The sequence below is a fragment of the Nicotiana tomentosiformis genome, chromosome 1 (assembly GCF_000390325.3).
Source record: "Nicotiana tomentosiformis chromosome 1, ASM39032v3, whole genome shotgun sequence".
In the NCBI taxonomy this organism is placed as follows: domain Eukaryota; kingdom Viridiplantae; phylum Streptophyta; class Magnoliopsida; order Solanales; family Solanaceae; genus Nicotiana; species Nicotiana tomentosiformis.
Window position 1 is genome coordinate 99,076,295 of NC_090812.1, and position 16,595 is coordinate 99,092,889.

The window sequence follows — 16,595 nt, forward strand, 5'->3', positions numbered from 1 at the left end:
CGAATTTCAACCAATGTAATTTGCACATATAAACCAAGTACATACTCGTCACCTTGCGTACATGGTTTTCAATTACACAATTTTTACATAAGACTCAATGCCTAAGGGGTAATTCCCCACTCAAGGTTAAGCAAGATATTTACCTTTTTGAAGTTAGGCCGATATTTCAAAATAGCCTTCTTGCTTGAGTTGACCTCCGGACAGCTCAAATCTACGCAAATTGAATGTATAACTTCATTAAACTTCATCGGAAATAATTTCGGATAATAAAACGTCAACTTAAAATTTTGTATTAAAAAGTCAACCAAAGTCAATGCGGGGCTCACCTCTCGGAACCCGACATAATTTTCACGAAATCCGAACACCCATTCCGATACGAGTTCAACCATACCGATTTTATCAAATTCCGATAACGAATCGACATCCAAATCTAAAATTTTCGTTTTGAAAGATTTTACAAAAAAATCCAATTTTTTTCATTAAATCTCGAATTAAACGATGAATATAACCATGGATTTATGAAATATAATCACTTTCGGATGTAGAACACTTCCCCCAGTTGATGCCATGAAGAAATCCTCAAAATCGCCCAAGAACCGTGCTCCAAAAATTCAAAACGAAATCAAGGAAATGACCATTTTTGGTCCTTAAGTTTTTGTCCAATAAAAATACCAATCTGGTCGCTAAAAGCCTCATCCTCGTCGCTAAAGTGCCAAATCTGGTCGCTAAAGGCGCGCACCAGAACTGTTTACACCAGTAGTTTATTTTTCACTAAAAAGGCTCTAACTCCATTATACGAACTCAGAATTCGACGATTCTTGTTCCTATGAGTCACAAATAATAATACGAACCTAGTCGCTCGTTAAATAATTAACTCATATTTCACGCTAAAAACTCAATCGCGACTTGATGAAATTAGACCAAACATTCCAGATCATTCCTATAATTCATTATCAAACTCTCAGAAGTCTCAAAATCGATTTTCAATCTCTAGAACTAAAAATGGACCTTTGGATCATTACATACTTATGCTCAAAACACCAAACTCTTCCAAAACTCTTCCCAGACAGCCTGTTGTGTATCAACCATAACTTTTTGTACCCAGCTCTAACTGCCAAATGGTTTAAACTTCTAAAAATTAGATACAAAGGGCTACAACTTCCATTTTTGTATCATCCTCCAATTCCTTATAGATTACGAGATATAAGCTTCCAAAGTCAGTCTTGTGCAGCAGAAATTTCTGCGATGCACACTGTCAGGCAAAACAACTGAAGTATCAGACTTCGGCTAATTGATCATAACTTTCTGTACACATATCCAAATGATAAAGGGTTTATATTTCTGGAAACTAGACTCAAAGGGCTACAAATTTTGTTTTTAAATAATCTCCAAATTCCTTACAGATTACGAGATATAAGCTCCCAAATTCAGCTCTGTGCAACAGAATTTTCTGCGATGCACACTCTTGTAGCCAAAAACACCAGCAGTTAAAAATGCACTAGAAATGGTCCGAAACCACTCCGAAACTCACCCGAGCCCCTCGGGACCCCATCCGAATATACCAACAAGTTCCAAAATATATTATGAACTTAGTCGAGGCCTCAAATCACATCAAACAACGCTAAAAACATGAATCATACCCTAATTCAAGTCTAATGAAACTAACAAATTCCAACCTCTACATTTGATGCTGAAACCTATCAAATCGAGTCCGATTGACCTCAAATTTTGCACACAAGTCATAAATGACATAACAGACCTATGAAAAATTTCAGAACTAGATTCCTACCCCGATAAAAGTCAACTCCTCGGTCAAACTTTCTAAAAATCTTTCAATTTTTAACTTTCGCCAAAATACGTCGAATTGTCCTACGGACATCCAAATCCAAATCCGGACATACGCCGAAGTCCAAAATCACCATACGAAGCTATTGAATTATCAAAATTCTATTCCGGAGTCGTTTGCTCAAAAATCAAATCTCCGGTCAAACATTAGAGATTCAAGCTTTATAAATGAGAATCGTTCTTTCAATTAAATTCCGAATCTTCAGAAAACCAAACTCGACCTCACACGCGGGTCATAATACACATTACAAAGTTGCTTGAGACCTTAAGTCACTGAACAGAACGTAAATTCTCAAAACGACAAGTCGGGTCATGGCAGGAGAGGGGTTTGAGAGTTATTTAGGAGCAGAATTTGTGAGACAAAAGTGTTACCTTGTCATTTAAAGTTAGTTTTGTGAGATTGTCCTCTCGATATATTATTCTATTTTATATAGTGGATTGTTCATATCTATCCGTAGATCTCGTTAATTGACCGAACCATGTTGAATGTTTGTGTCTCTTATGGTATATGTCTCTTTTATTATTTGATATATCGTCATTTATATCGTCATTCAAGATTTGCTTTGTTAGCTTTCGCATGACATATGATTATTTCGATTCTAACAAAAAAAAATATCACTTTTTTACAATTAGAACAAATTTAATTTTAAAATTTATATTTTACTATTAATGAGATAATTTATAATAACCAGGAGTATAAAAAATATTCCTTTCTTTGTGAAACTTCATTCCAAGTCAAATACGCTGCCAAAAATTATTATTTCCCTAATCTCTAACCAAATTCCAAGGGTTAGAGATTAAAATATATACCGCACTAACTTCTAAAAATAAAAAATAAAAAATACTGCACTAAGTGTAAAATCATGTGTGGTAACTAGAATGACCAGAATATGAATAGACGAAATATAATGCCTCTAAAAGGTACCAATTTAAGATTCAATTTTACTTGCCCAGATCAGTGCATAGAGGCGATTGAAATTACCTGAACTTCTCCCAGTTTTTCTTTTTCAACGTTGAAAACACCATTAACCTCTAGCAAGATTGCAGGTTCCAGGTCAAAACTGCGGGAATACAGTAAATATGGCTTATGCAAGTATAACTTTTCTTATGAGAACAATAGAATTGCTCTTGACATCCAATTCACAAATGCAATCTCTAATTTGCAATCACAGAGAAGAATTTAAACTTCTTCATGAAAAAGTTAGTTCTTTGGAAGTATTTCTAAAGAACTTTGAGAAAAATAATGTCTCTGGGGAAATGACAGATTTTGAAGCACAGATAAAAGAAGTTGCAGATGATGTTGAGCACACAATTCAACTGCGACTAACAGAAGCTGCAATGGAAAATAATAAAATACAGAAAGAAAAGGCAGATGAGGTTCTTTGTGATAGCCTGCAACAAGCAGCAAATAACATTGACCGTCTCCAGAAAGAGTCAACAAAGATTCAAGATAAAGGCAAACTAGCATCAAACAAATCATCGCTGGTTCAAGATTCAAGTTCAACAAAAGATATTCTGAATGTTAAGAAAAATATGATGGGACGTGATGATGAAAGGAAAAGGTTGCTAGAAGATCTGACTAGAGGCTTCTCTAGTGAATGCAAAGTCATCCCGATCACCGGGATGGGGGGTATTGGCAAAACAACTTTAGCTAAAGATGTGTTCAATGATGTATCCATTAGATCTCATTTTGATGTTCGTGCCTGGGCTACTATATCTCAACAATACGATGTAAAAGAGATTTTGCTAAGCCTTTTACGTTCTACAATGGGGTACACATTTTACATGGGAGATGAGGCAGATCTAGCAGACATGCTACAAAAAAGTTTAAAGAGTAAGAGATATTTAATTGTCATGGATGACATGTGGAGCAGTAAAGCATGGGATGAAGTGAAACAATGCTTTCCAACTCAAAGCAATGGGAGTCGAATATTATTGACTACCCGTGACACTGAGTTAGCTTGTTATGCTGGTACAAAGAATCTTTCTTTTGAGATGGGTTTCATGGATCCAAACGAGAGTTGGAACCTTTTTGTAAGAGCGGCGTTTGCAAATGAAGGATTAGCATCTGAATTTGAGACTATTGGGAAGCAAATTGCAAATAAATGTCAAGGGTTACCATTAACTATTGTGGTGGTTGCTGGGCTTTTGTCCAGATCTAAAAGGACAATAAAAGATTGGGAAGAGATTGCTAAAGATGTCATGTCATTTGTCAGAAATGATCCTGATGAACAATGTTTGCATGTACTTGGGTTGAGTTACAATCACTTGACTAGTGACCTAAAAGCATGTCTTCTGTACTTTGGAATTTTTTCAGAAGACAGTGATATATCAGTGAAGAAATTGGTAAGATTATGGATTGCTGCGGGGTTTCTGAAGTTGGGAAAAGACTTGGAAGGAGAGGCTAAGAAGTGCTTACAAGATCTTATCGATAGATGTCTAGTTCTTGTTAGCAAGAAAAGTATGGATGGAACAAAAATTAGATCATGTAAGGTTCATGATCTAATATATGAGTTGTGCTTGAGAGAATTAGCTCAAAGGCAAGACATTTTTTTCATGAATGATGTTAGTACGCTTGTTATGGGAATGGAACCCTTTAGTAGACATATTCCCTACTCTGGTTGTTATAGGGCCCTTCTTACCCCTAAACGTCATCTATATGACAACAATCGCTTCAAACGAACTTGTTCTATTATCTTTCTTTGCCGTTATCCTTGTACAACTTTTACTCTCCGGTCAAACCTTAGACATTACAAAACACTCACAATCTTGGACTTGAGTCTCATACAGTTAAGTAGCTTCCCTCCCGAGATACTATGCCTCATTTGTTTGAGGTACCTAGTATTATCCAGGTACGGTTGGTGGGGTTTTGACATACCTCCAGAAATTTTCAAGTTAGTGAATCTGCAAACATTCATTGTTGAAGGCTATGGTTCCATAGATGTAATATTTCCTCAACATATCTGGGAACTAACAGGAATAAGGCATCTTAAACTGAACTTATTTTATTTGCCAAATCCTCCAAATGTATCTGAGAGGTACTTAGTTTTTTCAAATGTACAAACTATTTCTGGCTTATCGCCATGTAGTTGCACCAAGGAGGTTATTTCAAGTATTCAGAATGTTAAAAAATTAGGAATCGTTGGAGATGGTGGTGACTATCGAACTTTTCAAAAATCAGCATTTTTCGATAATCTTGTCCATCTACATCAACTTGAAACATTGAAGTTTCAATTTAGATATGTTTGGATGTCAGAACAGATCTCACCAGCGACTATTCCAAGCGCAAAAGCCTTTCCAGCAACGCTCAAGAATTTAAAGTTAGTCGGAACTGGTCTAAGGTGGGAGGACTTGAACATCATAGGTGAGTTGCCTAACCTAGAGGTACTGAAGCTGATATTAGATGCTTGTTGTGGCCAAGAATGGCATCCAATTGAAGGGGGTTTTACTCGGTTGAAGCTTTTGCTAATTCAGATGTGTAATATCAAGTGCTGGAACGCCACTTGTGATAGTTTTCCTGTCCTTGAGCGGCTCGTGATTATATCTTGCTCTGATTTGGAAGAGATACCCTTTGAGTTTGCAGATATCCAGTCACTACAGTTAATTGAGTTAGATAGCTGTACACCCGAACTCATGGCTTCTGCTGTACGTATTCAACAAGAACAAGAAGAGATCGGAAACAAACCCGTCGATGTTAGTATCCTATAATCATAGAGGTACGTTTAACATTATATTCCAGAGTGACCTTCTAATAATTGCTTATGAACTAGATTTGTTCACTACCTCATTTTTGAGTCTCTATGTTGTTATTTATGTAACTTTTGGGTATAATTATTTTGCACGTGTCCGGAAACTAGTATATATACGCACACATAATTCTGAGTTAAAAATTGTGGAACATACTCTAAATCGGCATCTGGATGTTTGTGACTTGTCTAACTAAGAAGAGTAGTTTGCAACAACTATAGTGCCTGTAAATGTATGTTTATTCTAAGGTTAGCAGCACTAGGGAAACTATATAGTACTAAAGATAGACTTGCTACATGACGTATGTCTGGACCATTTCTTGGTTTCATATGGGCTGGAAATTGACAATCATCTGTTTTTTTTTAGTGTGATTTTTTTGCATCTATATGGAACAAGTTGCTACAATGGCAGGGCATCAGGAGAGTAGCTTTGACTTGGCAAGAGGAGTTGGTATGGATGGCTTCCAATATGAAGGGAAAAACTGCTAGGGACAACATCTTCAGAATGTCTGTTGAAGGATGTGTTGATCATGTTTGGCAGGAGACGAACTTCAGAATATTTCAAAGCAAATAGAGGTCCGCTGAGACTATTGTCCAAGTGATTATCTAGGATATTTTCTGTAAAGGCGACTTGTTGCCTAAACTTGAGATCCCTGAACTATTAGTAATTGTGGTAGTTTGTTTTTGATTAAGTTGTGGCTGTATAGTCTTCATTTTTTTCCTGATGTAATACTTCCAGTTGGTAATAATATTTTATTCCCCCCCCCCTCCCCCCAAGAAAAAAATCCTACTACTGACCCTTTATGTCTCTTTTGCTACAACTAAAGAAAATGGAAGTGAGTTTGATTCAGACTGACATTAGCTAAGGAATTCAATAGTAGAAGGATTGAAGTCCAGGGATTTCTTCATAGTTCACACTGTTTCACTTTACATTTACATTACTAGGTTTTAGCAATATTGTGTGGCTTCCTATAACAGTCAGATTTGTATAGTACCACATTTTTTAGTTTGTAGAATTGTTAGTGATACAACTTGTTGGGCATTACTAATTTTTATGTACATACATAGCCTGGGCTAGTGCAAAAGTTTATTACACATAATTTGTTCTCAATTTTTAAGTTTCTGTTTTGTGCATAATTAACGTCGAGGGCATGGATTATATTTTTTTTTGTTGGGTAAAGTGATTTATTACAATGACGGAAGTATTTTGTATTTGTAATATTTTATATTTGTATTGGTGATTCTCTTGGTTTATTTTTCACTGTTGATGCTCCAGAATCTTTCTTTGCAGATGGACTTCCTGGATCCAGATTGAGAGTTGGTACCTATTCAAAAGTGTACCATTTGCAAATGAAGCATTACTATCTGAATTTGAGACTATTGGGAAGCAAATTGTAGAAAATATCATGGGTTGCCACTTGCCACTAACTATTGTTGTGGTTGCTGGGCTTCTATCCAAATGTAACTATTGGACAATAGAAGATTGGTAAAATGTTGCTGAAGATGTCATGTCATTTGTCACAAAAGATCCTGGTGAACAATGTTTACATGTTCTTGGATTGAGTTACAGTCACTTGACCAGTGACCTAAAAGCATGCCTTTTGTATTTTGGTTGGGGGATTTTGACATACCTCTAGAATTTTGCTGGTTATAGAATATGCAAACATTCATTGTTCAAGGGGCAAGAAGTGTAAAATTTCCAGAACAAATTTGGGAACTAATGCAATTAAGGCATCTTCAACTCCACAGTATTTATTTGCCAAATCCTCCAAGTGTAGCTGTTGACGAAGAAGAGAGGTACTTGGTTTTTTCAAACATACAAACTATTTCTGTCTTGTCTCCAAGTAGTTGCAGAAAGGAGGTTATTTCAGGGATTAAGAATGTTAAAAAATTAGGTGGCTATGGAAGTTCTAAAGGATCTAAACTTTTGGAAAATCTTGTCCATCTACAACAACTTGAAACATTGAGTTTAGAATTTGAAGGTCGATATACGGAAGATTGCAAGATTTCATCGATCACCTTTCCAAGTGCAAAAGCTTTTCCAGCAACACTCAAGACGTTAAGGTTGTATAATTAACTTATTTAAGGTGGGAAGACTTGAATATTATAAGTTTCTGGTGAAGAATGTTGTCCAATAGCAGGGGGATTTACTCGGTTGAAGCTTTTGATATTTAAAAGTAATGATCTCAAGTACTGGAAAGCCACAAATGATAATTTTCCTGTCTTTGAGCGCCTTGTGATTGAAGATTGCGAGGAATTGGAAGAGATACCTATTGAGTTTAATTTGCAGATATTGACTCATTACAACTAATTGAGTTAAGTAACTGTACACCTGAACTCGAGGCTTCTGCTGCACGGATTCAACAAGAACAAAAAGACCTCTGGAAACAAACCTGTGGATGTTCGTATCTTTAAAGATCCAGGTTATATTCCAGAATGAACTTCCCATAATTGCTTAGCATTAATTTATAAAGGTTACATTAGTTTCCAATTTCCCACAAGGTTATACTCGTTTAATTACAGTTCCTTTACTTGCTTCTTTTGTTTTACTGTTCTAATCTTGATTAATATAATGCACATAACATTTGGATGAAATTACTTCTGTCATTTCATTTAACTTCTCTCAACATTTCTGCAACAAAAGAGGATGAGGACGAGGAGGTAGAGGAAATATTTTCTTTTACAATACTCAAGCTAAAGCTTAAATTAAGAAATATTATCTTTTACAATTACCTAATAATAATTTTGATAGACCGGATTTATTTAACAAAACTATGCTAATTACATCAGTCAACTAACATAAGATAAACAACTGTTAATTGTTACTTTTGTGTAGCTGACACTTTAATCTTCTTCTTGTTGTTTTTGCTTTTTCTCTGCCATTGATAAATGTAGAAATGAGGAACAAGCGTCAGATGCTTCTCCGTAGCTGTGGAGTTTGAGTCGACGGTTTGAAGTCCAGAGATTTCATCCTGGTGAAGACTGTTAAACTTTTAATTTGTTTATCATTATATTAGCAAGTTTCAGCAATCTATTGTTCCAAGGTGATTGTGAATTCAGTAGATTGTAATGATGGCAAGATGTTTATGTGCTTGTTGTTAGGTTTTGAATTTTAATAATGATCAATAATCAAAAGAGCTCTAACTTATGTCATCTCACTTTGTGTGCAGATTCGCAACAACACTGATGAATGAAAGGAAAGAAAATCATACGAGAGAATTGTTGAGGTTTTATTTTTTAAGATGTAATATTCTTAAAATGAGGGTGAATGGGAAATGGAGGGAAAATGAAATTTTGAGTAAAATTTTAAGTTTCCCCTCTTAACAATGAGACATTGTCCCATATTGGAAGTGGAAGATATTTTTGGTGGGTATATATATAATTGCTCTTCTTGTAGCTCTTAAAGAGTTAAGAAGAAAGCAAGCCTCGCGCCGTCGTCGTCGTCGCTCGCTCGGCTCGGCTTGATTGATTAATTTTTTGGACCAAATTTATTTGTTAATAGTAAATATTAACGTAAGATTATCCGTATTTGTAAACGGATATTTTTCAATCCGTGTATTGATAATTTGGCAGCCGGATAATGGTCTTCCCACCATGAAGTGCTTGCTCCACAAACATGAAGTGCTTGCTCCACAAACATGTAATGCTTGCTCCACCATGAAGGGTGGACGTTTGGTCTTGCACTCCTTCTTGGCTGCTATATATATGAGCAGCAAATGTTGAAGAAAGATACTCAACTCAACATACAATTCGCTCAACAAATTGGCTATACATTGCATTCCTTCCTCTCAGAACTTCCATACGTTTTTCTGAGTATATACTCCTTCGTTCTGCATTGTTTTTAACTTCAAACAAAGCAACTGTAAGTGTGATTTGCTACCGAACTTTGTGTTCGCCGAAACACTGGGGTTTGAAGTACCGCTACACCAGTGTGTTATTCGTTCTATCCTGGGAGAAAATAATCCATTACCTTGGGTACTAGGAGGGGATTAAATTCCTTAAGGAAACACTGTGAATTCAGTGGGCTCGAATTTATTATTATTGTTTCATTACGTTAACTTATATTTTGCAGAATTAATATTTACAAATACAGCAATATTGACCGGGAATAACAATCTTAAGGAATTTAATATTTATTTCTGTACTTGTGTTATTCTTATTATTCTGCAAACTAAAACCTTTGTGGTTTGTGTACTCCCGTTTTGGAGAGTTAAGCCTTCGTGGCGTTTTGTTGGATATTAAAATCTACGTGATTTTTACTCCAGTTTGAAAACGTGTATTAAACGTTTGTTTGTGTCATTCTTTTCTGAAAAAGATGATGACTGAAAACGAAAACCAAGCTGTTCCGATGGCGACTGCCAACGCAACGACAAGCCGAACACCGGCGTTGGCACCGGCAGAAAAACCCGGAAAATTTTCCGGGATTGATTTCAAACGCTGGCAGCAGAAGATGTTCTTCTACTTAACTACGTTATGTCTACAGAAGTTCATCAAGGAAGATGTTCCTGATCTGCCGGATAAAACTCCAGATAATGAACGCTTTCTCGTGATTGAAGCGTGGAAGCATTCTGATTTTTTATGCAAGAATTATATTCTTAGCGGACTGGATGATAATCTGTATAATGTATACAGTAGCATGGAGACATCCAAAGAATTGTGGAATGCACTTGAAAAGAAATATAAGACTGAAGATGCCGGGATGAAGAAATTCGTTGCCGCAAAATTTCTGGACTACAAAATGATAGATAGCAAGTCTGTTATTACTCAAGTCCAGGAATTGCAAGTGATTATTCATGATCTACTTGCTGAAGGTCTTGTAATCAACGAAGCATTCCAAGTAGCAGCAATGATTGAGAAGTTGCCTCCGTTGTGGAAGGACTTCAAAAATTATTTGAAACACAAACGAAAGGAAATGTCCCTTGAAGATCTCATTGTTCGGTTGAGAATCGAAGAGGACAATAAAGCTGCTGAAAGGAGAGGCCGTGGAAATTCAACAATAATGGGAGCAAATATTGTTGAAGCAAACAAAAAGAGGAAGAAGGCTTCTGGTCCGAAATACAACCCAAGCAAGAAGCGGTTCAGTGGAAACTGCTACAACTGTGGGAAAACCGGACACAAATCTACGGAGTGTCGTGCTCCGAAGAAAGACAAGAAAAGGGGTCAAGCAAACATGGTAGTAAACCATGATGATGTTGATAACTTGTGTGCCATGCTCTCTGAATGTAACTTGGTGGGAAATCCTAAACTGTGGTGGTTTGATTCAGGAGCCACTCGCCATGTTTGTGCAGTTAGAGAGGCTTTTGCTACCTATGCTCTTGCTGAACCCGGAGAGACAGTTTATATGGGAAATGCTTCAACAGCAAAAGTTGAAGGATATGGGAAGGTATTTCTAAAAATGACTTCTGGCAAGGTCATGACTTTGAACAATGTCCTTCATGTTCCCGAAATGAGAAAGAATTTAGTCTCTACTGGACTTCTTGTTAAGCACGGTTTTAAGTGCGTTTTTGTATCCAACAAGGTTGTAATTAGTAAGAATGAAATATTTGTGGGAAAAGGTTACCTCACCGAGGGCCTTTTCAACCTAAATGTAATGGTTGTTGAAAATAATAATAATATTTCAGCTTCTTCTTACTTACTTGAGTCAAATGATTTATGGCATGTACGTTTGGGTCATGTCAATTATAAAACCTTGCGGAAAATGATTAACTTGGAAGTACTGCCCAAGTTTGAATGCGAAAAATCAAAATGTCAAATATGTGTGGAATGTAAGTATGTTAAACATCCTTATAAGTCAGTTGAAAGGAATTCAAATCCTTTAGACTTAATTCACACAGATATTTGTGACATGAAGTCAATACCATCTCGCGGTGGAAAGAAGTATTTCATAACTTTTATTGACGATGGTACTCGATATTGCTATGTTTACTTACTGAATAGTAAAGATGAAGCAATAGACGCATTCAGGCAATACAAAAATGAAGTTGAAACGCAACTTAACAAGAAAGTAAAAATGATAAGAAGTGATAGGGGTGGTGAATATGAATCTCCTTTTGAAGAAATATGTTTAGAATATGGAATTATTCATCAAACAACAGCCCCTTACACGCCCCAATCTAATGGGATTGCGGAAAGAAAGAATCGCACATTAAAGGAGATGATGAATGCGTTGTTGATAAGTTCTGGTTTGCCACAGAACTTGTGGGGGGAAGCCATTCTTACGGCTAATCGAATATTAAATCGAGTGCCCCATAGCAAAACACAATCCATTCCTTATGAACAATGGAAAGGAAGGAAGCCCAACTTGAATTATTTTAAAGTGTGGGGGTGTTTGGCAAAAGTGCAAGTTCCTAAACCCAAAAGGGTAAAGATAGGACCGAAAACCGTTGATTGTGTTTTCATAGGATATGCGACAAATAGTAAAGCATATCGATTTCTGGTTCATAAATCAGAAAATCCCGACATTCATAATAATACGGTTATAGAATCAGATAATGCTGAGTTTTTTGAAAATATATATCCGTATAAAAAGGAATGTGAGTCGTTTGGTGAAGGATCTAAACGACCTCGGGAAGAAACAAAAGAAAGTACATGTAATCAGGAGAATCCAAGACGTAGTAAACGTCAAAGAACGTCTACTTCATTTGGACCAGATTTTGTGACTTTCTTATTGGAGAATGAGCCTCAAACATTTAAAGAAGCTATGACTTCTTCGGAATCATTATTTTGGAAAGAGGCAGTCAATAGTGAAATAGAATCCATATTGAACAACCATACATGGGAATTGGTTGATCTTCCTCCTGGAAATAAACCTTTGGGTTCTAAATGGATTTTTAAGAGAAAAATCAAAGATGATGGCACTATTGATAAATTCAAGGCAAGGCTCGTAGTCAAAGGGTATAGACAACGAGAAGGTCTAGACTACTTTGATACATACTCTCCAGTTACAAGAATTACGTCCATACGGATGTTAGTAGCATTAGCTGCAGTGTATGGTCTTGAAATTCATCAAATGGATGTTAAGACGGCCTTCTTAAATGGAGAGTTGGAGGAAGAAATTTACATGGAACAACCTGAAGGGTTTGTGGTTCCAGGTAAAGAAAAGAAAGTATGTAGACTTGTTAAGTCTCTTTACGGACTAAAACAAGCACCCAAACAATGGCATGCGAAATTTGACCAAACAATGTTGTCAAATGGTTTTAAGATAAATGAATGTGATAAATGCGTGTACATTAAAAATGTTCCAAATCACATAGTCATTGTTTGCCTATATGTGGATGATATGTTGATAATGAGTAATGACATTGCCAACATAAATACTACTAAGCGTATGCTCAATAGCAAGTTTGATATGAAAGACTTGGGAGTTGCTGATTTAATTCTGGGAATTAAGATCAATAAGACTCCTCAAGGTCTGGCATTGTCACAATCTCATTATATTAAGACAGTACTTGAAAAATTCAAGCACTTGGGCTTTAAAGTTGCAAAGACTCCAATTGACGTGAATCTTGCATTAGCAAAGAACAAAGGCCAAAGCATATCACAATTGGATTATGCTCGTGTATTGGGATGCTTAATGTATATCATGAATTGTACACGACCAGACATAGCTTGTGCTATAAGTAAACTGAGTCGATATACGAGCAATCCAGGCCAATCTCATTGGATGGCAATGAAACGAGTTTTGGGATATTTAGAACATACCCAGAACTTTGAATTGCACTACAGTAATTTCCCTGCGGTGATTGAGGGATACTGTGATGCAAATTGGATCACCGGTTCAACTGATTCTAAGTCCACGAGTGGATATGTATTCACTATTGGTGGAGGAGCGGTATCTTGGAAGTCGTCCAAACAAACATGTATTGCCCGCTCTACAATGGAGGCTGAATTCATAGCCTTAGATAAAGCCGGTGAAGAAGCTGAATGGCTCCGGAATTTCTTGGAAGACATTCCATTTTGGCCCAAACCGTTGGCACCAATATGCATACATTGTGATAGTCAAGCGGCAATTGGAAGGGCTGGGAGCGTCATGTATAACGGTAAATCTCGTCATATACGACGAAGACATAAAACCGTTAGGCAATTACTCTCTAGAGGAATTATCACAATTGACTATGTAAAGTCAAGTGATAATGTGTCGGATCCACTTACAAAAGGCCTAACTAGAGAGGTAGTTGAGAAATCATCAAGGGGAATGGGGCTATGGCCGAGAACAAGTCATTGTGGCGGTAACTCTACCTAGAAGACTGGAGATCCCAAGATCTAGGTTCAAAGAGATCAAACAAAGTCATTAATGACGGTTCAACATTGTCAAATAAAATTTTAGTCCATTCTCGTGATGAGACAATGTTCAGTACCAAGGATAAAGCATTAAGGCTTTTTAATGATTTCTAAATTTGATACGGGGTATATCAAATAGTGTATCTACAGGATGACACGTTTAGGAATCACCTATTTAAGTGTGAAGTGTGAGCCGCTTCAAGGAGAACTTTGTAAGGCCAGTTCTCTACGCACTTATGAAACCAGGCGGTGTTCATGGCTGAAACGAACACAACAATGAGAACCAAAGACGGTTAAGGGTTGATTGTGTGACTTATGGTTGTCTAGGTATACACCAAAGATCGACGGTTCAAAGATATCAAATCTACCGATTGACCGAGTATATCCGACATAAGTTTACTACGGAAAGTTCAAAGGGAAACCTACTTATCCAGATGCAATTAATCCTTGCTTGTAAATCACACAGTTTTTTCATGCATACTTCCGTGATATAGCCATTCCCCATTCATGTGGGGGATTGTTGAGGTTTTATTTTTTAAGATGTAATATTCTTAAAATGAGGGTGAATGGGAAATGGAGGGAAAATGAAATTTTGAGTAAAATTTTAAGTTTCCCCTCTTAACAATGAGACATTGTCCCATATTGGAAGTGGAAGACATTTTTGGTGGGTATATATATAATTGCTCTTCTTGTAGCTCTTAAAGAGTTAAGAAGAAAGCAAGCCTCGCGCCGTCGTCGTCGTCGCTCGCTCGGCTCGGCTTCGGCTTCGGCTTCGGCTACGGCTACGGCTTCGGCTTCGGCTTCGGCTTCGGCTTCGGCTTCGGATTCGGATTCGAATTCGGATTTGGATTTGGATTTGGTCAAATGATCGATTGATTGATTAATTTTTTGGACCAAATTTATTTGTTAATAGTAAATATTAACGTAAGATTATCCGTATTTGTAAACGGATATTTTCCAATCCGTGTATTGATAATTTGGCAGCCGGATAATGGTCTTCCCACCATGAAGTGCTTGCTCCACAAACATGAAGTGCTTGCTCCACAAACATGTAATGCTTGCTCCACCATGAAGGGTGGACGTTTGGTCTTGCACTCCTTCTTGGCTGCTATATATATGAGCAGCAAATGTTGAAGAAAGACACCAAAAACTCAACATACAATTGGCTATACATTGCATTCCTTCCTCTCAGAACTTCCATTGAGTATATACTCCTTCGTTCTGCATTGTTTTTAACTTCAAACAAAGCAACTGTAAGTGTGATTTGCTACCGAACTTTGTGTTCGCCGAAACACTGGGGTTTGAAGTACCGCTACACCAGTGTGTTATTCGTTCTATCCTGGGAGGAAATAATCCATTACCTTGGGTACTAGGAGGGGATTAAATTCCTTAAGGAAATACTGTGAATTCAGTGGGCTCGAATTTATTATTATTATTTCATTACGTTAACTTATATTTTACAGAATTAATATTTACAAATACAGCAATATTGACCGGGAATAACAAGAATAAGAGGAAGCCAACGGCTATGTTCATCAAATGTAAAAAGAATCAGAGAATCAATCAATCAAGGAACAAGGAAGGAAAGACAATCAATCGGACTTGCCGAAGATTCTCAAAGCGTGCAAGAAAGGAAAGAGAGCAAATCAAGGATAGAGAGCAAAGGGCAATCTCCGGAAGCTCTAATCAAGGAAAATTGGAGGAACCAAAACTTCAAACTGAGAATGAATCTGGCCACACTTCTCAAGCTAGATTCATGAGGCTACCCTTGGGTCTTATTCTTAGAAATCTATGCCTCACAAGGAAAGACCTCCAATCATTGTTGTCGTGTGATCCCAGAAAGGAAAAACCAGAAGACTCATCGAGCAATATAAAAGAAGATGTAGAAGCACAAGGAAGATTACACAACTTCACATTTATTTCTACACATTTTTAGTTCTTAGTACAAACACTGTATTCTTGAGTCTACAAATATCACAAAAGATAGCGGAAGAGTTAGAAAACAAAACAAGAGTTGTATCAACATTAGAAAGAAACATTGTTGTTGTATGTCGTTGGTGGTGAACGTACTAAAACCATCACTGTTGTAAAAGCTTACCGAAGATCTAAGAGAACCCTTGTGACCCAAGGGAACTGGACGTAAGTAGCATACCGGTACTGAACCAGTATAAAAACTGTTGTGCCTCCTTTTTTCTGTTTGTGCAATTTAATTCTGCTACGATTGATTCCACTGTGAAGTTTAGTCGACTAATTCCTCTCTAAGTCAACTAAGTTTTAAAATCAGCTACAATTCACCCCCTTCTTGTACTTTCACTTGTCATGGCAGAGAATGGCATCCAACTGAAGGAGCATTTACTCAGTTGAAGCTTTTGCTAATTGATCATCTTAATAATCTCAGGTATTAGAAAGCCACAAATGATAATATCTCTGCTCTTGAGCACCTGTTGATGAGAGATTGCCTTGATTTGGAAGAGATCCCTATTGAGTTTGCAGATATTGACTGTTATAGCTAATTGAGCTAAAGAACTGTGAGCCTAATCCAGGTGAGTTCAATAATATATTTCATATTGAGTGAACTTAAAAACATTTCTTGTGAAATAACGCATGGGTTCCCTTGTTAAGGTTCACTGAAATTGCCTTCAATAGGGGAGAAGATGTTTTTTTAACAGAAAAAACCTGTATTTGACTCAAATAGTTTACTATTGCGTTAGGCGCTTCACTTGA

General features: G+C 36.8%; 1 protein-coding gene across 2 annotated transcripts; it reads left to right on the plus strand.

The window, feature by feature from the left end:
• The first annotated feature begins 2,743 nt into the window (after window positions 1–2,743).
• LOC104091512 (putative late blight resistance protein homolog R1B-17) lies at window positions 2,744–16,294 on the plus strand. 2 transcript variants are annotated; one of them, XM_070188371.1, is made up of 2 exons: window positions 2,744–5,287; window positions 16,221–16,294. In XM_070188371.1, exons 1-2 carry the CDS (start codon window positions 2,926–2,928, stop codon window positions 16,274–16,276), a joined length of 2,418 nt encoding a protein of 805 aa, XP_070044472.1. In that variant the 5' UTR covers window positions 2,744–2,925; the 3' UTR covers window positions 16,277–16,294. The 2 variants fall into 2 exon arrangements, with proteins under 2 accessions (XP_070044472.1, XP_070044471.1); XM_070188370.1 differs by lacking the exon at window positions 16,221–16,294 and adding an exon at window positions 5,959–8,244 and having other exon boundaries at window positions 2,744–5,561.
• Window positions 16,295–16,595: the final 301 nt, after the last annotated feature.

Coding starts and splice junctions, on each gene's coding strand:
- LOC104091512 (XM_070188370.1), top strand. CDS start 2,926: ATGGCTTATGCAAGTATAACTTTTCTTATGAGAACAATAGAATTGCTC.